This window comes from Heloderma suspectum, chromosome 9, assembly GCF_057233095.1.
Source record: "Heloderma suspectum isolate Gila_16-S chromosome 9, 16-S_ref, whole genome shotgun sequence".
NCBI lineage: Eukaryota > Metazoa > Chordata > Lepidosauria > Squamata > Helodermatidae > Heloderma > Heloderma suspectum.
The window spans coordinates 47,542,490-47,570,484 of record NC_139466.1 but is presented as its reverse complement, the minus strand read 5'-3'; the positions used below and the strand labels follow the sequence as shown (position 1 = coordinate 47,570,484).

Sequence of the window (27,995 nt, the reverse complement as noted above, 5' to 3'; positions counted from 1 at the left end):
CCACACCAAGTAAGATGAACCAACAAAGGCATTTTATTTCACTTCTTTAAATAAATAAGTTAAAGCCACCAAAGCACTTCCAAATGGACATCCATCCAGCTCACAAGTACTACTTTAGGAAAGGGAGATACCAGGAAAACCAAACTCCCTGCAAGGCCTTCATGTGATGAAACTGTTGCTGCATTCCATTCTGCATTCCTGACACACAAGAGTCATGCCTGGCATTTGACACAACCCATAATGATAAACCTTGTCTTGTTCACCCCTCACCCTTTGGGACAGGAAGCCCACAGTATGTGCAGCTTCTTCACACATCGCTGGGGAGGGTCACAGGCTCATCTCTGGGATGCCCATCAGCCCATATTCTTCCGGTTGCCATAACCCCTTGGGTGCAGGTCCTTCCATTCATCCCATTCCCGCGCTTTCCACACCACTTCGTCTTCCCCCTCCTCCTCCTCTGCTTTCTTTTCTTTTTGTTCTTTCTGCTCCTCTTCTGCACCTGCTATAAGCCAAAAATAACAATTGCACTGAGAACACTGTTGTGTTGCAGTTTATAGTGCATACATTTAGTAAGCAAATCAATCGATAAAAATATGAGTACAGTGACACAGTTGAGATTTGGCCATGTGTTTCCTGCTATCTTTATATTTTCTTCTCACTGGTATGCAGAGCCCTACTGCACTGCAAAACCTGCTGGGTGTGCACATGAGGGAGGTTTGGTTGTGGAAAGGAGGCAATAACTGTATCAGCATTGAGATGAGCAAGAGTAATGAGCCACAAATTCTGGCTGGGCTAGGTCATTTCGCAACTGGTTGCCAGAATTAAATTTCTGGTTGCCCCAATGACCAGTGGCACCTCCCAGTGAAATAATTCCTTTGAATGTCCAGATACATTTTATTATTATTTATTTTCCCATTTCTATTCTATTACCTTTAAAACGTATTACACTCATTTAACATTCAGCAAAACAAGGACCCCATAGCAGCATACGCTTGATGTTTTTTCCTGAAATTCTCACCCTCTTGCTCCCCTGGGCAGCTTCCAACCATTAAGCCACAAAAATGGCAACATAGCCACCTCCCTCTTCCAATTTAAAAAAACATAGGTCTTGTTCAAAAATCAGTTTGTGCTCAGTACTGTTTGACCTTCCGGGCACACAACAGGCAAAACATGGCTTGTGCTGCTTGCCCGCTTCTGTGTCCCATCTCCTCATGATTTAGCGTCATACGTTCACTGCTGCCTCCATGGTGCATGAGGCAGAGCAGTGGCCCTAACCAGAGCTTGTCAAACGTCTGTGGATTCTGAAGTAATGACAAGCCAGAGTTAGCGCAAGCTGCAGTTTGCAAAGCAGCTTCAGCCTGCGATTTCTGATCCTACCTCGTTGGCCCCAAGCAAATCACAGTTTGTGGGCAATCTCGGGTTCAAGCACAATGTGAAACCACGGTTGAGCTGTGCCACCTGAGCCCAGCCACACACGCTGCACCGCCTCAGGCCAACGGTCCCCTTAGCCCGGGACTGTCTACCCCAGCTGGCTTCACGGCCTTTAGCGTCTTGCCCTGGCCAGCAACCGGGACGGGCGCCTTCCGCACACTGCGCTTGGGCCCTGCCTTGAGCTGCACAGGCAGCATGGGGCGCGCAGCATGCAGCCGCGGGGAACGCCGGTCTGGTCTCCCATGCAGAACACGTCTGCCACTCCTCAGCATGCGCTGGGTGCCCTATTCCTCCCGAGCGCTCGGCGATCCCTGCGGCAGCCGCTCAGCGGAGCTCTTCAGCGGCGCTTGGAGGGTGCCAGCCCCAGGGGCGGCTCCTTCAGAGCCCTCGAAGGCTCCCTGTGATGCTTCTTCACCGCGCTTTGAGGATGGAGTCCTCCGGCTCCAAAGCAACTTCGATGCTGCTGCTTGGCAGACCCACGTGGGGTGTCTGACGCCCCATCCAGCCACATTTTGTGGGCTCAATTTCAGGAGACTGATGACGCGGACCAAGGGCTTGCAGCCAGGCAACCAAGCGCGTGCCCTCGCGAGCCCCCCCGCCCCGGGCCAGCTCACACTGGCGGGCACGGCTTGGCTGGGTGGGTCCAGGGTGCGGTTAACGGATTGCGGTGTGACGGAGCAGTGCCTGATGCTTTACAGGTGGCCGTAACGTGACCACTCCTGAAAAGGCCCACCCTGCATCCAAGGCTGTGTGGAAACATGCCATTTTGAGGTAAGGTTATTGGCAGAGTTGTGGCAAGGAAACTCCAGGCCTTTCTTGGATGACATAGACCTTTTCCAGTCTGGCTCCAGGCCTACTTTTGGGACTGAACTGGCCTTGGTCACTCTGCTGGATGGCCTTTATTGAGAGACAGAGATAGAGGGAGTGCAACCTTGCTCCTCTAACTCACTCTCTCTGCTCGACCATGGTATCCTCTTAGATCAGCTTTGTAGGGTGGGTAATGGGGCAATGCAATGCACCGCAGTGGCTCCATTCCTATGTACACGGCCAGTCTCAGAGAGTGGCGTCGGTGGAGTGCGCCTCAGCGCCGTGGCACCTGTGCCGCAGGGCGCTATTTTATCCTCAATGCTCTTCAATATCTATATGAAGCCACGGGGCCATCATCGGGGGATCTGGAGCAAAGTGCTATCAGTATGCAGATGACACCCATCTCTTATTTCTCTATAACACTGGAATCCACTATGGCCAGGAAAGCTCTGGAACAGTAACTGGGTGCCACAGTGGCTGGGTGCGGGCCAATAAACTTAGCCTGAACCCTGGCAAGTTGGCAGCACTGTGGGTAGGTGGGTCACAGGTCCAGGAAATAGGCCTGTTCTGGATGGGGGTTACATTCCCCCCGAGGGAGCTGGTGCATAGTTTAGGGGCACTCCTAGGTCCATCTTTGTCATGTGGGGCTCAAGCGGCTTCAGTGGCTAGGAGCGCCTGGACTGTGGTAGCTTAGCCACAGGGATACAGGCCCTGGTAACCTGAAGACTGGATTACTGGACCGTGCTCCATATGGGGCCACTTTGGGGCTTGGCCTGAAAGCTGCGGCTGGTGCAAGGCTGCTAAACAGGGCCTCCTTCCAACAGCAAGCTACTCCCTTGCTGAAAGAACTGCATCGGCTGCCAGTGAGCTACCAGGCCAAGGTCAAGGCGCTGCTGCTAACCTAGAACGCCCTAAACACCTTGGGACCAAGTGACCTGAGGGGCCGCCTCACCCCCTACAGTGCTGTCTGAGCACTTTTGAGGATACTACAAGGCCCCTGAGGTTCGCCTCAGGCGCACGCGCAGTAGGGCATTTCGTGTTGCGGCACACACCCTCTGGAGCGCGTTTCCAACTGACTAGCTCGGCCCCCACGGTTCTGGCGTTCGGACACTTTCCGAATTCTGTGCTCTTCGGAGGAAGCACTCCTGAGTGTGCCGTGTGGCTCCTTAGGTTCGCCTCAGGCGCACGTGCGGTGGAGCGCTTAGTGGTGCAGCACCCACCCTCTGGAACACTTCACCAGTTGACACTGGACAGGCTCCCACAGTTCTGAGGCCTTCTTAAGAAATCATCTCTTTACAAAGGCTTTCCCTGAAGTACGACCCAATCAGTGATGGCTTGTAGCACGCAGCAGAGCGTGTGGCTTTATTGCTGGTTAATTTGTATTGTTTGTATTGTTGCATTTATTGTTGTTTTGATGCCATTGTATTTTTATGTTCACTGCTTGATACCTCTGAGGAAAGCAGTATTTAAATTTGAATAAAGAAACAGCTTGTGCTCAGCATAACTTGAGACCACCACTGAGGTCCATTGTGACACGGAGGATAGATCTACAGAGCGCTCCCAGTCAATCTATGCATAAAATCAGGTCCAGCAGCGGTGCAGAGGTAGTAGTTCCCTTCTCCTACAGATTCACTAAAGTTTGTGCTTGTGGGTTTCCAGAAGTGGTGCAAGGTAATTTTGGGGTGGCCAGGGAGAGGGTAGACTATGATATGGTAGAATTTGACCAATGAAACTGATGCAATTCACTTGCCCTGAACCCTTGGGATGCAGAAATCAATACATGGCTTGAGGAGCAGAGGGCCCTGTTCAGAGCTATCTGTTTCCCAGGCCTTGGCCTTTAAGCAGCATCATACAGGCCTAGTCCTCTCGCCTCCAGGGATGTGATGCTGGGCCTCCAAGAAATCCACGGCTGGTTCCTCTTGCCCTTGCACTGCTTCTCTCCCCACAGAAGAAGTGCAACCATGGGGGGAAATCAACTGATCAGTTGCTGGATCCCACTGCCAGGAATTTCCTGGCCTGTGCATGGGGCCAGGCCTAAGAAGCCACCTGGGCATCTGTGTGCACCTGGCCTGAGGTGCCCCTTTGGATGCAGAAGGAGAGATAAATGCCACATGGCACCCTGTGATTTGTGGGCAAGATGAAGCCTTTGGATTGTCCAGGTCCCTACAGTCCAACATTCTGTTCTGAAGAGCAGCCAGCCAGATGTTTTTGGCCACTCATAAACAGAGCTATCACCCTTGGAACTCAGAATCTGGCATTCAGAGGGATGAGGCCTTTGTAGACATAGCCAGAGACCGATCATTCACACATTCTTAACAACCACCTATGCCTTTGGTCGTCACCACAATAAGTGGACACCAAATTTCGCCAAGAGCCCACCTGGGAATGCTGCCATTACTTTGGGGTTTGGTTGTGAAAGCAGCAGGCAGACTTGGTGTGTGTGTGGGGGGGGGGGGGGAGGACAGCATCCAGCCAGAAGAGTGTCTAAATATTCAGCTAAAAGTTGTGGTCTCCGAGACCCATTGCAAGCCCTTCTATGCGGGCTTGAGATTCATACGCACACACCTTGCCATCCTCCTCCCCTCAAATACCTGAGGCTTCTTGCGAGATGCCCTGATCAGGCATGGCTCCTTGCTTCTGGTGCTGCTCATACCAATCATCCACTGTCATGGTCGCCAGGCTAGGGTAGCCAGCACCAAACACCCTACAAAAAGAAAGCCAGGGCAGCACTGCAATGCCGTGCAAATGCAGAGAAGCCTGCAGGGCCAGAGGCAGAGCCCAGCTTCTAGAGAGGGGGGCAATGCAGGGTGGTCCCCAGGACTGCTGCAGCAACAACGCACCCCGAAGGAGACCAGCCCTGCCTGTTCCCCCACCCACAACAACACAGCAGCATACTTTGCCTGGGCAGCATCCCGGGTAAGGATGAAGGGTTTCACTGGAGGCCTGGGTGGATGAGAAGGCCGCAGGATTGAACCCTAGAGGGGAGGAAAAGGAACAGGATGAGGAACAGCAGCATCTCTCAGTATCATCCACTCTCATACCAGGGTAGATAAGATTGATGACTTTTAAAACAAACACAAAGTTCTTCACTGAAATCATTGCTTAAAAATAAAAAAAATCCTCACTCATTTAAAAAATAACAGTCATGATTAAGTATAATCTTAAACATGATAAACTTACATTTACAGTCTCATAAAAATGAACTAATGGCTGTGTCACACTCACACATTAGCAGGAAATTCCATCAAACATGAACATTCATTTTAAATTTTCATCTCATGAAAATGGCTCTGCCCTGCCTAACTACCAGCTTTACCTTCCTACCAGTTCTGGGCTGCTGGTTTCTCAGACTTGGCTTGTTCATTTATCATTACATTTATATCCTGCCTTTTTCCCTTTTGCAAAGAATCCAAGGCAGCTTAACTTGGTCTTCCTCCTCTCCATTTTATCCTCACAACAACCCTGTGAGGTAGGCTAGGCTGAGAGGAATTGACTGGCCCAAGGTCACCCAGTGAGCTTCATGGCTGAGTGGTGACTAGAACCAGGGTCTCCTGAGTCCCAGCCCACCACAGTGGCTCTCTGGCTTGTTTGTTTTTTTAATATTTCTTGGCCACTTTTCAGAGCTCTCCCGAGGCAGCTTACAGCAATGAGCCGCCTTGGGAGGCTTATTCTCTGACTGAAGTCATATGTGCAAAGACACGGGTGAAAGAGGATTGTCGTTGTTCTGTGCTTATGTGGTGGTGGAGCTGGGCCAAGGCAGGCAGAGGAGTTATTTAAGACAGGAAGAAAATACAGCAGATAAAAACTAATGTTTAAAAAAAGTAGAAAATCAGATTTTTAATTTTTTTAAATCAGATTGTTTAATTTTTAATGTAAATGCTAAGTTTCTTTTAAATAACAACTAGGTGAACAGTAAATAATCTGGATATAAACATGTTAGCCATACAGTTAACCTGCACACTGAATCAGTGCCTCTCCCAGATACATCAGATTAAAGGAGGCTTTACTTTCCAAATGATGAACTAATCTAATCTAATCATGAATATTTACACTCCACCTACCATACACAGGTATTTCATTTTCACCTGAAGAAAATAAATGGTTTTAGTCTGCCCAGTAACTATCAAACCTTGCTATAACCTAGCAGTTGTGGGCATTTCATATGAGTTTCCTACTTAATTTGTGTGTGGGTGAGGCTGGGCCAAGACAGTGCAGGAGGAAGGCGCAACACTGGAAAGAAAAAGAGAAGACAAAATTATCTAGTCTGCATCCACCTGTATTCCCATACTTAAGATGCTATTCTATAATCACTTGCCTGAGAGTAAGCTTCACTGAACTCAATGAAACTTATTTCTGAGGAGACATGTATAGGATTGTGCTGTTAACCTCAAACTGTCAAGGGTGCTCATCATAAGAAAGACTTATATGGGAATATTTGAAAGCCATTCGTTCTATAAGTAAAAATGGAAAGCATGCAAAATATATACAGTGAGACAAAGAGTTGCAAAGTCTGCCTTTAAGAATGTAACAGAGTAAATAACAGTCTATTTAGTGGTAATTAACAACAAAGCTTGGTGATTATATTTGCACCATTGCTCAGAAAATACATGAAAACGCTTCCCTGGGGCTGTTCACACGACAGCCCACTTTGGGTTAGTTAATCCCATGGTGAGGCTGCGGCTGCCATTTTGAATATGCAACCCCCGCTTGAGGGTTATCATGTCATGTGAACCCAGCAAGCATGGGTTATGCTCATATAACCCGTGGTCTATTTTTAGGCTGTTTAACCCTCACATAACTCATGCTCGTGCTGTTCGCACAACATGACAACCTGAGCGGGGGTTGTATATATAAATAACCCACAACAAGCCACGATCTGTCATCTGAAACCAGTCAATGGGTAGCATGATTTAAATCAGTAATTTAACTTACCGTTTTTCTTGCTGATACCAAAAATGTTCTAAATCAGTAATTTAAATTGACTTGTTTTAAATAAACCTACCCTGACTTCCACACACAAAAGCTGCAAGAAATATGGGGGTTGGGGTTGCGGGGGTCCAGTCACTGGGGCCTGCAGTTAGAGATGTAACATTTCTGGAAATTTTGAAGCCATTAAAAAAAGCATTCCCCCCTGAAAAAACATATTCTGGAAAAAAATGAAAAATATGCAATAGTGTTTTTTAGCACTCCTTTACAGATCTAAAATTAATTTGTTACTTTAGAAATGTTAGGTTATTATGTATAACTTGGTTTGTTGTTGTTGTTCAGTCGTTAAGTCATGTCCGACTCTTCGTGACCCCATGGACCATAGCACACCAGGCCTTCCTGTCCTGCGCTCGCTCCCGGAGTGTGCTCAAGTTCATATTCATTGCATCGGTGATGCTATCTAGCCATCTTATCCTCTGCCGTCCCCTCCTCCTTTTGCCTTCAATTTTTCCCAACATCAGGGGCTTTTCCAGTGACTTTTCTCTTCACATTAGGTGGCCAAAATATTTGAGCTTCAGCTTCAGTATCTGTCCTTCCAATGAGCACTCAGGGTTGATTTCCTTTAGGATGGACTGATTTGACCTCCTTGCAGTCCAGGGGACTCGTAAGAGACTTCTCCAGCACCACAGTTTCAAAGCATCGATTCTTCGGCGCTCAGCCTTCCTTATAGTCCAGCTCTCACAGCCATAGGTTACTACTGGGAAAACCATAGTTTTGATTATATGAACCTTTGTCGGCAAGGTGATGTCTCTGCTTCTTACTATGCTGTCCAGGTATGCCATAGCTTTCCTCCCAAGGAGCAAGCGTCTTTTAATTTCATGGCTACAGTCACCATCTGTGGTGATCTTGGAGCCCAAGAAAGTACAATTTGTCACTCCTTCCATTTCTTCCCCTTCCATATGCCAGGAAGTGATGGGGCCAGATGCCATGATCTTCGTTTTTTCAATGTTGAGTTTCAAACCAGCTTTTGCACTCTCCACTTTCACCCTCAACAAGAGGCTCTTCAGATCCTCTTTGCTTTCTGCCGTTAGGTTGGTATCGTCTGCGTATCTGAGGTTGTTGATAATTCTCCTGGCAATCTTAATTCTAACCTGTGATTCATCCAACCTGGCATTTCTCATGACGTACTCTGCATATAAATTAAATAAGCAGGGCGACAATATGCAGCCTTGTCGTATTCCTTTCCCAATTTTGAACCAATTGGTTGTTCCATGTCTGGTTCTTACTGTTGCTTCTTGACCCTCATACAGGTTTCTCAGGAGACAGGTAAGGTGGTCTGGTACTCCCATCTCTTTAAGAATTTGCCACACTTTGTTGTGAGCCACACAATCAAAGGCTTTAGCGTAGTCAATGAAGCAGAAATAGACTTTTTCTGGAATTCTCTTGCTTTCTCCTTGATCCAGCAAATGTTGGCGATTTGATCTCTAGTTCCTCTGCCTCTTCGAAACCCAGCTTGTACTTCCGGTAGTTCTCGGTTCACATGCTGCTGAAGCCTAGCTTGTAGGATTTTGAGCATAACCTTGCTGGCATGTGAAATGAGCGCAATTGTACGGTAGTTTGAACACTCTTTGGCATTGCCCTTCTTTGGAATGGGAATGTAAACTGACCTTTTCCAGTCTTGTGGCCACTGTTGAGTGTTCCAAATTTGTTGGCATATTGAGTGCGGCACTTTAACAGCATCATCTTTTAGGATTTAAATAGCTCAGCTGGAATACTGTAATCTCCGCTAGCTTTGTTGTTACTAATGCTTCCTAAGGCCCACTTGTCTTCACTCTCTAGGATGTCCGGCTCAAGTTCAGTGACCGCACTATCATGGCTATCAGGGACATTCAGATCTTTCCTGTATAGTTCTTCTGTGCATTCTTTCCACCTCTTCTTAATCTCATCTGCTTCTGTTAGGTCCCTGCCTTCTTTGTCCTTTATCATGCCCGTCTTTGCACAAAACGTTCCCTTGAGATCTCCGATTTTCTTGAAAAGATCTCTAGTCTTTCCCATTCTATCGTTTTCCTAGATTTCTTTGCATTGTTCATTTAAGAAGGCCTTCTTGTTTCTCCTTGCTGTTCTCTGGAACTCTGCATTCAGTTGGATATATCTTCCCCTTTCTCCCTTGCATTTCGCTTCCCTTCTTTCCTCAGCTACTGGTAAAGCCTCCTCAGACAGCCACTTGGCTTTCTTTCATTTCTTTTTCTTTGGGATGGATTGAGTTGCTGCCTCCTGAACAATGTTACGGAACTCCGTCCATAGTTCCTCAGGCACTCTGTCTATCAGGTCTAATCCCTTAAATCTATGCCTCACCTCCACTGTATATTCATAAGGGCTATGATTTAGGTCACACCTGAATGGTTTAGTGGTTTTCCCTACGTTCTTCAAGGTAAGCCGAAATTTTGCAACAAGAAGCTCATGATCTGAGCCACAGTCAGCTCCAGGTCTTGTTTTTACTGACTGTATAGAGCTTCTCCATCTTTGGCTGCAAAGTACATAATCAGTCTGATTTCGATATTGACCATCTGGTGATATCCATGTATAGAGTTGCCTCTTGTGCTGCTGGAAAAGAATGTTTGCTATGATCAGCATGTTCTCTTGGCAAAACTCTATTAGCCTTTGTCCTGCTTCATTTTGTACACCAAGGCCATGCTTGCCTGCTATTCTTGACTTCCTACTTTAGCATTCCAATCCCCTATGATGAAGAGGACATCTTTTTTTGGTGTTAGTTCTAGAAGGTGTTGTAGGTCTTCATAGAACCGATCAACCTCAGCTTCTTCGGCCTCAGTGGTTGGGGCATAGACTTGAACTACTGTGACGTTGAATGCTTTGCCTTGGATTTGTACTGGGATCATTTTGTCGTTTTTGAGCTTGTACCCCAGTACTGCTTTTCCCACCCTTTTGTTGACTATGAGTGTTACTCCATTTCTTCTAAGGGATTCTTGCCCACAGTAGTAGATATGATGGTCACCTGAATTAAATTCGCCCATGCTTGTCCATTTTAGTTTGCTGATTCCCAAGATGTCGATGTTCAATCTTGCCATCTCATGTTTGACCACCTCCAGCATACCTTGATTCATTGATCTTACATTCCAGGTTCCTAAACAATATTGTTCTTTACAGCATCGGATTTTCTTTTCACCACCAGACACATCCACAGTGGAGTGTCCTTTTGGACACCCAGCCACTTCACTCTTTCTGGTGCTACTTGGAAATTCCCTCTGCTCTTCCCCGGTAGTATATTGGACACTTCTCCGACCTGAGGGGCTCATCTTCCGGCATCATATCCTTTAGCCTTGTGATACGTTCCATGGGGTTTTCTTGGCAAGAATACTGGAATGGGTTGCCATTTCCTTCTCCAGTGGACCACATTTTGTCAGAACTCTCCGCCATGACCTGTCCGTCTTGGGTGGCCCTGCACAGCATAGCTTATGGCTTCACTGAGTTACGCAAGCCCCTTCGCCACAACAAGGCAGTGATCCATAAAGGGGTAACTTGGTTTACTCATAAAATTATCACTAAAATTACAAACATTTAAAAGTAAACTCAGTGAGTTTGTAATTTTTGTCTGAATAAACTACACTTTAAAATTTAATATATCAACCATAACTTCATGAGAAAACCTAGCTATACATAATACATCTTATTTTTGTTCCTGTCGAAAGACTGTCTCTAGAGGTGGTGTTAGTCCCATGCCTACACCATAGGAACCAGGCACAGGAATTTAGATTATTTTAGGTGGGTTTATCTTGGTGGCAGTGGTTAAGGGTTTTACAGCTGAGGCAGCTTTCCCTAATGTTGAGGTCTAGTGGGGAATTTTGTTCAAAACCGTAGCGGTGGGTTCCACAGACCCAAGCCTCAGCATTTTTTAAAAAAGAAACAAACATAGATGGGGTTACCCACACATGGTCCCGTCGCATGTGATGACAGCGGTGGGATAACCTAGCATTTCTCCCACATGTGTGTTATAGAACTACATTAATTGACTGCTACAGCATCTAACCAGAACAAGCCCAGAAACACAGGACTCTAGAGAACAAAACGCAAACTGTCAAAATGCATTTTGCCCCCATGTTATGATATGGTGGCTCTACTCACATGTTGGGAAACTGAGCATGACATGGAACGTCCCTAAATTTCTATCAGTAAAAGATACATTGGATCAATAATTTTAATAAGAAATGGGAGAAATAACTAGACTGGGAATCTTACAGAAAGAATTAAACATTTTCCCCATGGACTCAACATTTTAGAAAATTTTATATCCCTATTACAATATTACATTGTGTTTAGAAATAATTTCAGCTACAATCTACCACCTGCAGTCTGAAGTGGTCCAGTCCAGAAACAGTGCTAGCTCACAAAGAGTTATTTAGCTAAATCACACAAGGGCGGATAATCCATCTGATCTTGTAAGGCCCATCTCACTCTCTCACCTGCTTGAGAGCATCCCGCCGCCTCAGGATCATTATTTCTTGATCGATGCTCTCAATTTCTTCCAGGCTTGTGGCGATCCACTTTTTGATTTGTAGTAAGTAGAATTCCCGTATTTGCTCCTCCTCTGCGTGGCCACTGTCAACAGAGGATTTCAAGGAAGCCAGCCGGTTCTCCACCTCTTTCTTCTGCTTGTATCTGTTTTGGGAAAGGAAAAGAGGAGGTCTCACACAGCTCCCTACATCCACAACCTGGGCCATCTGGAATAAGAAAACAAAGTATCTGAAAGCATCGTTATGAATATTAGGGAAACAAAATAGTCCTAGTCTATGCAATAAAGGCAGACATCTTGCTTCTCCTGCAACCTTCCCAGGAAATACTCTGTGATCGCCAACTGTTTTATTTCATATCCTTCAGCTTTACTGTTAAAGTTTATATCCCTCTGTATAGCCCCAAAAGAGGGCTCTCAAAGGGGCTTTAAAGTTAAACCTATACCTCCATAAGAGTGAAACTACAGTCTACAGACCAGGGCTGGCTATAGGGAGCATGCCAGTCTCCCATCACAATAACTTAACTGGCTTCAGCATCTCCAGACCCAATTCAAGGTACCCTTTCAAGCTCTAAACAGCTTTAAAGAATATTTTAAGGGGCACCTTCTCCCATGTGAGTCTGCCAGAATATTAATGTCCGGAGAGGCCCTATTGTGTGTCTCATCAATATCAAGGCTGGGATTACCACGAAGAAGGCCCTCTCTCCAGCAGCCATCCTCTGAGCTTCAGCACGAGGGGGCACAGAGTATACGCTCCTCCTCTGCTTAGTGGGACCCACAGAGGGAAGGAGGTGTTCCATCAGACTTTGAGGCCGCAAGCACTGGTGGGTTTTCTAGATCAAACCAGCACTTTGGACTGGGCTCGGAAGAATCCTGGGAGCCAGCTCCAAGCGCAAGAAGCCCCAGGGACGAAGCTTCTCAGCCCCAGGGAAGAGGTGTCAGCAAACCAGCGAGTTAAGCAACTGTGCCATGGAAAGGTAAGTGAAATTACTTAATTATCTATTAAAGTACCTCAGGTAATCATTTAAAATGGATAAACAGCAGCTGAAGCCAAAACAAGGGCACAGCTAAATCCCAGAGGGTTAACTCCTTAAAAACTTACAAGAGAAGCTAAGTATCAGGGGGGAGGGGGGATCCAACAAGAACTTACAGGCTTTGCATTAACAAAGACGCCTGAGTAGTTGAAAAGAACCTCAGATGCATATTTTAAACAAAGCCCAAGCTTAGAAAGGGAGAACAAGACTCTGCTTAAAGCAGGAAAAAGTGCAGGCTAGCTTCAGTTTGAGCTCAGTTTAGGCTCAGGCTTTAGGCCTTAAAGAGCAGTTCATTAAATAAAGCAAGTTTAAGAGTTTAGCATATCAATTAAGTTCTAAAAAACACACTGTAAAAGGATCCAGACCTTGCAAGCCACAGCCTTCCCAAATCACCTACCCTCCAAGGACCCAGTGAATAGAGGATCTCCCCTCACTAGGTCTCCCATTCACTATTGTTAACAGTTCTCCTCCATAAATAGGAATCACCGCTCCCTGGATGGCCAACTGACCTACATTCCCAGCCACTGAAAGCTAATGCTGATCAGAAGTTTATACACAGCCTCCCTTGCTTTTCAAACAAGGCCCTCCAATCAGATTCACTGCAGTAGCAGTTGGGCCTATCTATACGAGGAGGCACACTTTCAAGGGACCCAGCTCTCCGAGCATGAGGAGCCCCAGTGACGAAGCATCTCAGCCCCATGGACCTAAGCAAACAAGTTAAGCAACTGTGCAAGTATAGCAACAGGGCAAGGAAGCAAGGGCAGTAAACTCTTCCCTCCCTGCTCATAGTTGTTGTTGTTCAGTCATTAAGTCATGTCCGACTCTTCGTGACCCCATGGACCACAGCACACCAGGCCTTCCTGTCCTGCGCTCTCTCCCAGAGTGTGCACAAATTCATATTCATTGCATCGGTGATGCTATCTAGCCGTGTCATCCTCTGCCGTCCCCTTCTCCTTTTGCCTTCAATCTTTCCCAGCATCAGGGTCTTTTCCAGGGAGTTTTCTCTTCGCATTAGGTGGCCAAAATATTTGAGCTTCAGCTTCAGTATCTGTCCTTCCAATGAGCACTCAGGGTTGATTTCCTTTAGGATGGACTGATTTGACCTCCTTGCAGTCCAGGGGACTCGTAAGAGTCTTCTCCAGCACCACATTTCGACAGCATCGGTTCTTCGGCGCTCAGCCTTCCTTATAGTCCAGCTCTCACAGCCATACGTTGCTACTGGGAAAACCATAGCTTTGATTATACGAACCTTTGTCGGCAAGGTGATGTCTCTGCTTCTTACTATGCTGTCTAGGTTTGCCATAGCTTTCCTCCCAAGGAGCATCTTTTAATGTCATGGCTACAGTCACCATGTGCGGTGATCTCGGAGCCCAAGAAAGTAAAATCTGTCACTGCTTCCATTTCTTCCCTTTCTATATGCCAGGAAGTGATGGGGCCAGATGCCATGATCTTCGTTTTTTTAATGTTGAGTTTCAAACCAGCTTTTGCACTCTCCACTTTCACCCTCAACAAGAGGCTCTTTAGATATGATCTCTAGTTCCTCTGCCACTTCGAAACCCATGTAGTTCTCAGTTCACATGCTGCTGAAGCCTAGCTTGTAGGATTTTGAGCATAACCTTGCTGGCATGTGAAATGAGCGCAACTGTACGGTAGTTTGAACACTCTTTGGCATTGCCCTCCTTTGGAATGGGAATGTAAACTGACCTTTTCCAGTCTTGCGGCCACTGTTGAATGTTCCAAATTTGTTGGCATATTGAGTGCAGCACTTTAACAGCATCATCTTTTAGGATTTTAAATAGCTCAGCTGGAATACTGTCATCTCCGCTAGCTTTGTTGTTACTAATGCTTCCTAAGGCCCACTTGACTTCACTCTCGAGGATGTCCGGCTCAAGTTCAGTGACCGCACTATCATGGCTATCAGGGACATTCAGTTCTTTCCTGTATAGTTCTTCTGTGTATTCTTTCCACCTCTTCTTAATCTCATCTGCTTCTGTTAGGTCCCTGCCTTCTTTGTCCTTTATCATGCCCGTCTTTGCACAAAACGTTCCCTTGAGATCTCCGATTTTCTTGAAGAGATCTCTAGTCTTTCCCATTCTATTGTTTTCCTCGATTTCTTTGCATTTTTCATTTAAGAAGGCCTTCTTGTCTCTCCTTGCTATTCCCTGGAACTCTCCATTCAGTTGGATGTATCTTCCCCTTTCTCCCTTGCTTTTCGCTTCCCTTCTTTCCTCAGCTACTTGTAAAGCCTCATCAGACAGCCACTTGGCTTTCTTGCATTTCTTTTTCTTTGGGATGGATTTTGTTGCTGCTTCCTGAACAATGTTACAGACCTCCGTCCATAGTTCCTCAGGCACTCTGTCTATCAGGTCTAATCCCTTAAATCTATTCCTCACCTCCACTGTATATTCATAAGGGCTATGATTCAGGTCATACCTGAATGGTTTAGTGGTTTTCCCTATGTTCTTCAATGTAAGCCGAAATTTTGCAACAAGAAGCTCATGATCCGAGCCACAGTCAGCTCCAGGTCTTGTTTTGACTGACTGTATGGAGCTTCTCCATCTTTGGCTGCAAAGGACATAATCAATCTGATTTCGATATTGACCATCTGGTGATGTCCATGTGTAGAGTTGCCTCTTGTGCTGCTGGAAAAGAGTGTTTGCTATGATCAGCGTGTTCTCTTGGCAAAACTCTATTAGCCTTTGTCCTGCTTCATTTTGTACACCAAGGCCATGCTTGCCTGTTATCCCAGTGATTTCTTGACTTCCTACTTTAGCATTCCAATCCCCTATGATGAAGAGGACATCTTTTTTTGGTGTTAGTTCTAGGAGGTGTTGTAGGTCTTCACAGAACCGATCAACCTCAGCTTCTTCAGCATCAGTGGTTGGGGCGCAGACTTGAACTACTGTGATGTTGAATGCTTTGCCTTGGATTCGTACCCAGATCATTGTCGTTTTTGAGATTGTACCCCAGTACTGCTTTTCCCACCCTTTTGTTGACTATGAGTGCTACTCCATTTCTTCTACGGAATTCTTGCCCACAGTAGTAGATACGATGGTCACCTGAATTAAATTCGCCCATGCCTGTCCATTTTAGTTCGCTGATTCCCAAGATGTCGATGTTCAATCTTGCCATCTCATGTTTGACCACCTCCAGCTTACCTTGATTCATTGATCTGACATTCCAGGTTCCTAAACAATATTGTTCTTTACAGCATCGGATTTTCTTTTCACCACCAGACACATCCACAGCTGTGTGTCCTTTCGGCTTTGGCCCAGCCGCTTCACTCTTTCTGGCGCTACTTGGAAATTCCCTCTGCTCTTCCCCAGTAGTATATTGGACACCTTCCGACCTGAGGGGCTCATCTTCCGGCGTCATCTCTTTTAGCCTTGTGATACGTTCCATGGGGTTTTCTTGGCAAGAATACTGGAGTGCGTTGCCATTTCCTTCTCCAGTGGACCACATTTTGTCAGAACTCTCCGCCATGACCTGTCTGTCTTGGGTGGCCCTGCACGGCATAGCTTATGGCTTCACTGAGTTACGCAAGCCCCTTCGCCACAACAAGGCAGTGATCCATGAAGGGGCTACTCATAGTATGTAACTGCAAATGAATAACTATAAATAATTAACCCACCTTCTCACAGTAAACAACTAAATTTTCCAGGGAAAACACACCCAATTTTTTTTAAAAAACGTTATGAAGGTAGAAAGCCAGCAGGGGGGTGGGGGCTATCCAGCGTACTGCACCGAGTGCCACATGTACGCCTATCTGCCTGCTGGATGGAAGCCGTGGGTGGTGCTCGGTGTAATGTGCTCTTGGCTCTCAGGGAACAAGTTCATTCCCTTTAAGCCAAGGTTGCTGACCTGAAGAAGCTAAGACAGGCAGAGAGGGTGGCAGATGAGACCTTCAGGGACCTATTAGCTGTGTCCCAATCCCAGGGTGATGCTCCCCTGCTGTCATGGAGAATGAGGGTCTCGGGGAAGGAGGGTGTCATTCTGAGGAAGAGGGAAATGGTCCCTTAGACGGGACCCAGTCCTTGGAAGACGAACAAATATACTAACACCAAGAATGTGCCTCTGGGGGGAGGGGGGCTCGTGGTAGTGGGAGATTCGATCATTAGATCGAACTGAGTGATTTGGCATGCTTCCCAGCTTCTATTCAGGATGTTAAACTCTCAGTCCTCCTATATGCGGATGATATCGCAATGATTTCCACTACGTTAATTGGTATGTGAAGGCTTTTGAGAAAGTTGAGTACATTTTGCACAAGAGAGCATTTGTCTATTAACTATGCTAAGACTAAAATTGTAGTATTTGGGAAGAAAAGGAAAACACATATGTGGAAGTTGGACAATGAATCCATTGAACAAATGAACAACTTTAGATATTTGGGCCTTAATTTCAGCGCCCGACTTTCATGGAGACAACATCTAGATGTAATTAAGCTGAAATCATCCCAGTCTACTCAATCACTCCTTCAGTTCTCTCGATCACAAGGGGGAAGTTTGGTTGCCCCTGCAGTTGAGATATTTCAGAAGAAGGTAATTTCACAGCTGACATATGGGGCTAAGGTATGGGGATACACGAATGCCTCTATTTTTGAGGTGGTTCAGAACTCTTTTATGAGATCTCTCTTAACTGTCCCCCGGAGTACACCTGGGGCCCTTCTAAGGGCAGAAGTAGGATTGATTTCAGTTAAAACATCTATTTACACTGCTCTCGCTTTGTATTGACTCAAGTTGACCCATATGAGTGATTCCCGCCTTCCAAAAAAATGCTTTCAAGAGCAACTTCAGACCCCATCCCAAAAGTCTTGGGTAAACCTGACCAAACCTATGTTGCAAGCGTATGGAATTGATACTGAGTCCTTTCCTTCTTTCCCTTCTGATAGAGTAAAGCAAGAGGCTTAAAGAAAAAAATTATCTTTATTCTAATTGGATGGATTTGGTTACAATCTCACAAATGCCTTACTCTTGCTGGTACCCATTATATAAGATGTCATTATGTCTGGAGAGTTACTTTACAACTCTGACTGTGCCTCACTTACGGAAATCATCTACAGCATTGCGTCTACAATGCATGCCTTCTGCCTTCTTGGAGGGAAGATCTGACAATACCCCAGTCCATCAGAGACTCTGTATCTGTGGGTCTGGGGAGGTTGAGGATGTCTCTCATTACTTACCAAGATGCCCTCTCTATGGCCATCCCAGGCATAAATTTCTTGCCATTATTTCCCAGAGCCTCCTAAATAGAACACCTTTAGAACAGATATGTGTCCTTCTTTCTGGCACTGATGCTTTCACCACTGCCCAGGTAGCAAAATTTGCCTTGGCAGCAAGGAAAATACGTGCCAAAGCCCAAACAGCCTACTAGGGATGATTCTGTTGGATGTATGAATTTATGTATATACAAATATGTGACTGTACTGTTTTTTCTCTCTCTCTCTCTTTTTAATGTACGTTGTGGTGGCCTATGGCTTTAAGCAATAAAGTATTGTATTAGACACATAGACAGCTGGGTTTGTGATGGGTGTGTAGACTATATGATGAACTGCTTGCCTGGTGTGAAGGTTGCAGATATCACGCACCATCTAGATAGCCTACCAGATAGTGCTGGGGTGGAGTCAGTGGTTGTGGTCCACGTTGGTACCAACGATGTAGAGAAACGTAGTCGTGAGGTCCTGCAAGCCAAATTTAGGTTGCTCTGTAGGAGATTGAAATCCAGGACCGCCAAGGTGGCTTTCTCTGAAATGCTAACTGTTCCACATGCAGGGCCAGCTAGACAGGCGAAGCTGAGGAGTCTCAATGTGTGGGTGAGACGGTGGTGCAAGGAGGAGGGGTTCAGATTTGTTAGGCACTTTGGAACTGGGCCTGTACAAGAGGGAAGGATTCCACTTGAACCAGACTGCTGGTGCTAAACATAAAAAGGGTGGCAGAGCAACTTTTAAACTAAACCCTGGAGGAAAGCCAACAGGAGCTGGGAACCATCCAGTTTGGGTTACATCATCCCAAAGGGATGAAGATCAAAATATTTTTGTTTGCCCAAATGTAGAAAGGGAGGAAATAGGCCAGGAGTACATGGTAGAACATAAGAGCCAATTAAAGGGGCCAAAGTCCCATAGCAAAAGATGCACAGGCCAGAGGCCTCTGGGGAGGGACACCGTGTATACGTGTCTGTTTCCCGCCTCCCAGCTGAGCAGAGCAGAGCAGAGCAAGCTGCTCCAGCTGGTCCAGGGACTACAGAAGCAGGCAAGCTCCCAGAGAGCGAGCGAACAGAGCGAGCGAACAGGGGGAGCAAACAGGGGGAGCAAACAGGGGGAGCAAACAGGAGTTGGCCAGGGGAGTTCGGCAGGGGAGGTCAAGGGGGAGGCCCCTAACATTTTTTTTATTTTTTTTTTATTTTATTTTTTTTTACTAACTTTTTTTCATTTATTTGTCTTGTAACACACACTTCCACACCAGTGGGACTCTGCTTTTAACCTCTACTGAGTAGAGGAGCAGGCACAGGCTAGTCTAGAACAATCACAAAGCTAGACACAAAAAGGGAAAAGAGGCTATGGAAGGACAAGACTCTCCAGTGGTGGTGACCTGCAAGGTGTGTGCAATGTTTGTTTTCTTGCCTGAGAACAACATGGCCTACACCTGCAACAAGTGCAAGTTGATCACGCTGCTGGAGGAAAAAGTAAGTGGACTGGAGCGGCGACTGTCAACCCTCCGGGGAATAAGAGAACACGAAGAGTTCTTGGACAGAATGGGGGAACTACAGCAGCAAAGGGCAGACCAGAAGCTTGAAGAGCAACAGCAAGATGAGGCAGTGGGAAATGCTGAGGTGAAGAAAAATGGAGTAGAGGATACTCCTTGGAAAACGGTGACAGTTAGGAGAAGAAGAACTAGACGACACTCTGCACCCGTGGAAGCGGTGGAGCTGTGGAACCGATTCCAGGTACTTGCAGATGAGACTGGAGGACAGCCTGCAGAGGAAGAATCACAGGGGAACCTGCATGAGAGTGAGCAAGAGGCTAAAGGTCAGTCAAACAGAGGCGATGAAACCCAGGCCTACAAGAAGAAGAAGAGAAGAGTGGTAGTAGTGGGAGACTCCTTGCTGCGTGGGATCGAGACCCAAGTATGTCGCGAAGACCCGTGGACTCGCCAGGTATGTTGTCTCCCGGGAGGACAGATTAGAGACGTGACTGAAAGGTTGCCTGCATTCATAAAGCCCACTGACAGGTATCCCTTTCTTCTCATCCATGTGGGAACAAATGATACCGCCAAGCGGAGCTACGAAGAGATCACGTCAGACTTTGAAGCTTTGGGAAGGAAACTCAAGAACTTTGGGGCCCAGATAGTTTTCTCATCCATCCTTCCAGTAGTTAGAAGAGGGATAGAAAGGGAACGAAAAATACTCCGGGTGAATGACTGGCTACGAAGGTGGTGCCAACGAGAGAGATTTGGATTCTGGGACCACGGGCTATACTTCCTGGAAGATGGGCTGTTGGCTAGGGATGGGTTGCACCTCACAAAGGCTGGGAAGAATGTGTTTGGCCACAGCATGAAGAACTTCATCAGGAGGGCTTTAAACTGAATCCTACGGGGAAGGGAGATGTAATGTTGGGGGTAACAATGGACGTAGGCGCATGCACTGCAATGGAGAGAACAGCTCTGATAGCGTCCAATAATAGTCTTCAGACACAGGTAGGAAGAAAGCCAGACTATGAAGCACATGGTCTTCGATGTCTATATACTAATGCCCAGAGTATGGGAAACAAACAGAACGAACTTGAACTCTTAATACAGGAGGGAAATTATGACCTGATAGGTATAACTGAGACTTGGTGGGATGACTCTCATGACTGGAATACAGCAGTTGAAGGATATAACTTGTTCAAAAAGAACAGGAGGAACAGAAAGGGAGGCGGGGTTGCACTGTATGTGAAAAATACATATCTCTGCACAGAAATACAGGAGGAGGAGCTTGGTAGCCCCATCGAGAGCATCTGGGTTGAAATAAATGGAGCAAAGAATAAAAGGAACCTGGTGGTCGGAATCTACTACCGGCCACCCAATCAAGGAGAAGACAAGGATGAAACTTTTGAAAAGCAAATAGCCAATGTTTTAAGGAAGCATGATGTAGTAGTAATGGGGGACTTCAATTTCCCCGATATTTGTTGGGAGACAAATTCTGCAAAACATGGCCCCTCCAGGAAATTCCTGACTTGTGTGGCGGATAACTTCCTCCTACAGAAAGTAGAGGAAGGAACTAGAGGATCGGCTATCCTTGACTTGATCCTAACCAACAGAGATGACTTAGTGGATAAAGTAGCAGTTACAGGAACTCTGGGGGAAAGCGACCATGTTGTACTTGAGTTCTTGGTTCTAAGGGAAGCAAAAGCCGAGTGTACTCAAACGCGTACCCTGGATTTTAGGAAAGCTGATTTTCATAAACTCAGAACAATGATCAGTAAGGTCCCATGGCAAGCAATGCTAGCGAGAAAAGGAGTCCAAGATGGGTGGGAACTTTTAAAAAAGGAAATTCTCAAGGCACAATCACAAACAATTCCAACAAGAAGAAAAGGTGGAAGACAACAGAAGAAGCCAATGTGGCTTCACAAAAAGCTTAGGGATGACCTGAAAACAAAAAAGGACACATATAGGAAGTGGAAAGAAGGCCAAGTAACAAAGGAAGAGTACAGGCAGGTAGCACAGAATTGCAGGGATGGCGTCAGGAAGGCTAAAGCGGAGAACGAGGTGAGGTTAGCGAGGGATGCTAAAAACAACAAAAAGGCTTTCTTCAGCTACGTGCATAGTAAAAGGCAGAGGAAAGAAATGGTTGTTCAGCTATTAAATAAGGAGGGCAAAATGATAACAGAGGACAAAGAAAAGGCAGAGGTGCTCAATTCCTACTTTGGCTCAGTCTTCTCCCAAAAGAGGGTCTATGACCCCCCTGGCAAAGGCGAAGTACAGGCTGAAGGGGCAGGATTGCAGCTTGAGATCGACAGGCATATGGTCAAGGAACACCTCATTACTTTGAATGAGTTCAAATCTCCAGGGCCAGATGAACTGCATCCTAGAGTCATAAAGGAACTGGCAGAAGAACTCTCAGAACCGCTGTCTATTCTCTTTGAGAAATCATGGAGGACCGGGGAAGTGCCAGATGACTGGAGGAGGGCTAACGTTGTCCCTATCTTCAAAAAGGGTAAAAAGGAGGAACCTGGGAACTACAGACCAGTCAGTCTGACATCAATCCCTGGGAAAATTCTGGAGCAGATCATAAAGCAATCCATCTGGAAGCACCTTGACAACAATGCCGTGATTACTCGAAGCCAACATGGATTTGTCAAAAACAAGTCCTGCCAGACAAATCTGATCTCATTTTTTGATCAAGTCACCTCCCTTGTAGACCGTGGGAATGCTGTAGACATCATATACCTCGACTTCAGCAAAGCTTTCGACAAAGTGCCCCATGATATCCTGATGAGCAAACTAGCTCGAAGTGGGCTAGATGAAACAACGATCATGTGGATCCACAGTTGGCTACAGAATCGGACTCAAAGAGTGCTTATCAATGGGACCTTCTCAAGCTGGGGAGAGGTAACGAGTGGGGTACCGCAGGGCTCAGTCCTGGGCCCAGTGCTCTTCAATATTTTTATTAATGACTTGGAGGAGGAGGTGCAGGGAATGCTGATCAAATTTGCAGATGACACAAAATTGGGAGGGATAGCTAATACTTTGGAAGACAGAAACAAAATTCAAAGTGATCTGGATAGACTGGAGTGCTGGGCAGAAAACAACAGAATGGCATTTAATAGGGACAAATGCCAAGTTCTGCACCTAGGAAAAAGAAACCAAATGCACAGTTACAAGATGGGGGATACGTGGCTCAACCACACTACGAGCGAGAAGGATCTTGGAATTGTCGTCGATCACAAGCTGAATATGAGCCAACAATGTGATGTGGCTGCAAAAAAGGCAAATGCTATTTTGGGCTGCATTCATAGAAGCATCGCTTCCAAATCCCGGGAAGTGCTAGTTCCCCTCTACTCAGCACTGGTTAGGCCTCATCTGGAGTACTGTGTCCAGTTCTGGGCACCACACTTTAAGAAGGATGCAGACAAGCTGGAGAGGGTTCAAAGGAGGGCAACAAAGATGATCAGGGGACTGGAAACAAAGCCCTATGAAGAGAGACTGAAAGAACTGGGCATGTTTAGCCTTGAGAAGAGAAGACTGAGGGGAGATATGATAGTGCTCTTCAAGTACTTGAAAGGCTGTCACAGAGAGGAAGGCCAGGATCTCTTCTTGATCATCCCAGAGTGCAGGACACGGAATAATGGGCTCAAGTTACAGGAAGCCAGATTCCGACTGAACATCAGGAAAAACTTCCTGAGTGTCAGAGCAATACGGCAATGGAACCAATTACCTGGGGAGGTGGTGGGCTCTCCCACACTGGAGGCCTTCAAGACGAGGCTGGACAGCCATTTGTCAGGGATGCTCTGACTTGGATTCCTGCACTGAGCAGGGGGTTGGACTCGATGGCCTTGTAGGCCCCTTCCAACCCTACTATTCTATGATTCTATGCAAATGCTGGAAGCCTTCGAACCAAAATGGGAGAGTCAGAGTGCTTGGTTTTAAAGGAGAACCTGGATATAGTGGACATTACAGAAAACTGGTGGAACGGAAAGAATCAATGGGATATGGTCATCTCTGGAGATAAATCCTACAGGAAGGACAGGGAAGGGCATACTGGGGGAGGTGTTGCCCTGTACATCAAAGAGGGTATATTGTCGAGCAGACTAGAAGACCTAAAAGGGTAGGCTCTTTCACAGAAGCGCTGTGGGTGACAATACCACGCTCCAAAGTTAATTTAGTGCTAGGAACGTGCTATTGCCCCCAGACCAAAATGCTCAGAGTACAATGAGGGAGGCCTCCAAACGAGGAAGTGTTGTAATAATGGGCGACTTCAATTACCCCCCACATTGACTGGATAAATGCATGTTCCAGTCACAACAAAGAGGTTACATTTCTTGATGCCCTAAATGTCTGTGCCGTAGAACAGCTGGTCATGGTATCGACCAGAGGGGAGGCAACCTTGGATTTAATCCTAAGTGGTGTCACCCAGGACCTAGTATGAGATGGAAATGTTGTTGAACCAATTGGAAATAGTGACCACAGTGCTATCAGATTTAATATACATTTAAATGGAAAATTGTCCAGGAAGTCCAACATAATCACATTTGACTTCAAAAGAGGAAACTTCTCTAAAATGAGGGAACTGGAGAAAAGGTGAAAGGGGGAGTCAAGAGGGTTAAATCCCTTCAAAGTGCTTGGAGGTTACTCAAAGCCACAATAATAGAAGCTCAGCTAGAACGTATATCACAGGTTAAGAAAGGTGGCACCGAGTCCAAGAGGTCGCCACCATGGTTGACAAGCAGCATCAAGGAAGCTATTAGAGAAAAGAAGGCTTCTTTCAGAAAACAGAAGTCTTGCCCAAATCTGGAGTCTGAGGAACTGAGGCAAAGAGTGGTGACGAAAGATGAAGTTCTCAACCTTACTGATAAACTGAAAGCAAATAAATCACTGGGCCCAGATGGTATCCATCCTGGAGTTCTCAAAGAACTCAAATATGAAATTGCTGATATTCTAACCATAATATCCAACGTGTCTCTAAGATCAGCCACTATACCACAGGACTGGAAGATAGCCAATGTAACACCAATTTTCAAAAAGGGATCCAGGGGGATCTGGGAAATTGCAGGCTGGTTACCTTAATGTCTGTTCTGGATAAATTGGTTGAAGGCATTATTAAACATAAAATTAGTAAGAATATAGGACAAGCCCTGCTGAAAAAGAATCAACACGGCTTACGCAAAGTTAAGTCCTGTCTCACTAACCTTTTAGAGTTCTTTGAGAGTGTCAATAAACATGTAGACAGACTGTAGACATCTGGTAGACATTGTTTACTTGGACTTCTGAAAGGCCTTTGACAAAGTCCCTCACCAAAGACTCCTGAGCAAACTTAGCAGTCATGGAATAAGAGGACACGCCCTCTTGTGGATCAGTAAATGGTTAAGAACAGAAAGCAGAGAGTAGGAATAACTGGTAAATTCTCCCAATGGGGGGGAAGTAAATAGTGTAGTCCCACAGGGATCTGTACTAGGACCAATGCTTTTCAACCTGTTCACAAGTGATCTGGAATTAGGAGTGAGCAGCGAAGTGGCCAAATTTGCCGATGACACCAAATTATTTAGGGTGGTTAAAACAAAAAAGGATTGTGAGGAGCTCCAAAAGCTCTCTCCAAACTGGGAGACTGGGCATCTAAATAGCAAATGCAGTTCACCGTGAGCAAGCAAAAATTGATGCACATTGCGGCAAAACATCCAGACTTCAAGTATAACCTGATGGGATCTGAGCTGGCAGTAACCGACCAAGAAAGAGATCTTGGGGTTGTGGCAGACAGCTCGATGAAAACATCAACCCAGTGTGCAGCCACTGTAAAAAAGGCAAACTCCATGTTAGGTATAATTAAGAAAGGAATTGAAAATAAAACTGCCAATATCATACTGCCCTTATACAAATCTATAGTGTGACCACACTTGGAATACTGTGTACAGTTCTGGTCATCACTCTTAAAAAAAGATATTGTAGAGCAGAAAAGGGCAACTAAAATGATCAAGGGGCTGGAGCAACTCCCCTGTGAGAGAAGATTACAACAGGTGGTAGTGTTTAGCTTGGAAAAAAGGAGGGTAAGGGGAGACATGATGGAGGTGTACAAAATTATGCATGGTGTGGAGAATATGGATAAGGAGACTTTTTTCTCCCTCTCTCAAAATACTAGAACCCGGGGTCATCCAATGAAGCTGATCAGTGGGAGGTTTAGGACAGATAAAAGGACTTCTTCACACAGCACATAGTTAAACTGTGGAATTTGCTATCACAGGATGTGGTGATGGCCACGAATTTGGATGGCTTTAAAAGGGGGTTAGCCAAATTCCTGGAGGAAAAGACTATCAACGGCTACTAGTCTTGTTGGCTATGTGCTACCTCCAGTACCAGAGAGAGTAAACCTATGTACATCCGTTGTTGGGGAACATGGGTGGGAGGGTGCTGTTGTGCTCATGCCTTGCTTGTGGATTCCTGGTTGACAGCTGGTTGGCCACTACGTGAACAAAATGCTGGACTAGATGGACCTTTGGTCTGATCCAGCATGGCTCTTATGTTCTTAGGAATCATAGAATCATAGAATAGTAGGGTTGGATATAATATAATAGGACTGGTGTAATATGCACCAACTGTAGTTTCTGGACAGTCTTCAAAGGCAGCCCCACATACAATGAGTCAACAGTGGAATTCTTATGGGACCGTGAAGCAAAGATGTCACGGGGCCAAGTAGAAATCCCCCAACACCATCTTCTGGAAATGTATGAGAAGAACCACTGCAAAACAGTCCCACCAACACCCAACTCAGACAGCCAATCTAGAAAGATACCATAGTTGAGGGTTTTAAAATCCTCAAAAATATCAAAATGTAAGTGAATATTTAAAAATATTTTATGAGAACTGCTGATATTTAAGTCTGTCCAAGTACATAAACATCACTTAAGCTGCAATCCTACACCCGCTTATCTGAGAATAAGCCCCACTGAACCCAGTGGGACTTACTTCTAAGTAGGCATGTACAGGATTATACTATCGGGATGCAATCCTGTGGTCCCAAAGAGAATGTCGCAGGGGGCACAGGATAGCAGAGAGAGAGGTCCACCCTCAGAGGAGGACCTTCGATCCCCCCCTCAGACCCTGTAGAAACTTCTGCAGGCAAAAAGGCATGTCTTGGGCAGGCACATCCTGGGCAGACCCAAAGCTCTCCTGGTCCCCAGACGTGCCCCCAGAATATACACCGGCACTGGGGTTGGTGTAGGTCATTTCCCTCCCACAGGTTTCAGTGGAAGAAATATTGTTTTATAAAAAATGTAACAGGAAAGAAGAAAAAACTGCACTCTTCCCCCCATTCCACTCTGTTGGTGCAAGCCCAGAAGGTCTTTGGATAATACTGTTCCCCTGCATTCAGATCTCTCTGCACCCACTAGCAGCATATAGCACACAGTAAGCTGGTCTATACGGGCACCTACACTCAAGAGCATGCCTGGCAACCTTTCAAGAGTTCTAGGTCTTCCTTGAAAACTGGCTGGCTATTATGCCATCCAGTATTCAGATAGGTCCGCAGAGCAAAATCCCCACGGCCTGCAGACTCACCTTTCAATTTTTGCCTGCCTGTTTGATGCCATGGCAATAAGAGCCACCTGATCAGATGCTGGTGCTGGGTTCCATGAGCTCCCAGCAGACGCACTTTCCTCCAGGCTATCTGGTTCCCGCGGGAGTTCAAACTGACCCATCCCATAGTCCTTGCAGACTCTCAAGAAGCTCATGAACGAGGCCCGTGCCTTCTCCACGTGCTCCAACCGCTTGCTGTGATTGACTTGCTTTAAGATGAGGGCTGCCAACAGGGCAGGCACCAGCATGAACCTCAGGTCTGCCGACGCGATCTCCTCCAGATCTTCGTTTCGGCTGAAAGCAGAGAAAGGGAGACCGACTCTGACACGGCACTCTCGGTGCTGCAATCGCAACGAGCGCAGTGACGCGCGGCTGAGCTCCGCAGCGCGAACTCCTCCGCGAAGCAGCGGCTACTGCACAGGCCGCGCTGGCACAGCTTTCGGGGCAACAGGCAGAGGACGAGGGCGGGGAGCCCGGGCGAGGGGCTGGCGGAGGCCGCTCTTCCACGACTCGGGCGCCCTGGGCACCTCGGCTCGCCGCTGCGCGGGCAAAGCACGGCCACGCTGAGGCCAGAGGCCGGCCGGCCGGGCCCCCCTGCGCCGTCCCCAGCGGGCGCAGCCCCGAGCCGCTCCCCGCTGGCCGCGCGGCGAGCCGAGGCGCCGGGCGCGGGCAGGGCGCCTTCCGGCCGCCCCGCTCCGCGCGACTGAGGCCGGGGGCCCGGCCGCGCCCCGCCCGCCCGCCCGCCCGCCCGCCAGCACCTGAACAGCTGGAGCTCGGCGACGGCGCCGGCGGCGCGCTCCAGGAGGCCGATGCCGCGCTGGACCTTGCGCTGGACGGCGAGCGCCCCCGAGGACGGCTCCGCGCCGCTCTCCACCTCCTCCAGCAGCCGCCAGCCGGCCTCCAGCAGCTCCGGCAGCCGCGCCGGCGCCGGCGCCGCCATCTCAGCGGAGGCCGCGCGGGCGAGGGGCTTCGCCGGGCCTTCCGGCGCGGCAGCTTCTTCCGGGGCGCGCAGGC

General features: G+C 47.0%; 1 protein-coding gene across 4 annotated transcripts; it reads right to left on the bottom strand.

The window, feature by feature from the left end:
* Positions 1-10: 10 nt before the first annotated feature.
* Positions 11-27,985, bottom strand: IGBP1 (immunoglobulin binding protein 1). 4 transcript variants are annotated; one of them, XR_014784891.1, is made up of 7 exons: positions 27,740-27,985; positions 26,964-27,275; positions 11,643-11,838; positions 6,414-6,468; positions 5,134-5,213; positions 4,830-4,942; positions 11-502 (listed from the first exon to the last, which is right to left on the bottom strand). XR_014784891.1 is itself a non-coding variant. In XM_084814285.1 (6 exons), exons 1-6 carry the CDS (start codon positions 27,919-27,921, stop codon positions 354-356), a joined length of 1,032 nt encoding a protein of 343 aa, XP_084670411.1. In that variant the 5' UTR covers positions 27,922-27,985; the 3' UTR covers positions 11-353. The 4 variants fall into 4 exon arrangements, 2 of the variants coding, with proteins under 2 accessions (XP_084670411.1, XP_084670412.1); XR_014784892.1 differs by having other exon boundaries at positions 11-499; XM_084814285.1 differs by lacking the exon at positions 6,414-6,468.
* Positions 27,986-27,995: the final 10 nt, after the last annotated feature.

Bases quoted from the DNA above. Each gene is read 5' to 3' on its own strand.
- IGBP1 (XM_084814285.1), bottom strand. From the start codon at position 27,921: ATGGCGGCGCCGGCGCCGGCGCGGCTGCCGGAGCTGCTGGAGGCCGGC. The intron at 27,276-27,739 runs GTGCTGGCGGGC...CTCTGCTTTCAG, and splicing joins GCCGAGCTCCAGCTGTTCAG to CCGAAACGAAGATCTGGAGG. The intron at 11,839-26,963 runs GTGAGTCTGCAG...TTCCCAAAACAG, and splicing joins AGGCAGGCAAAAATTGAAAG to ATACAAGCAGAAGAAAGAGG.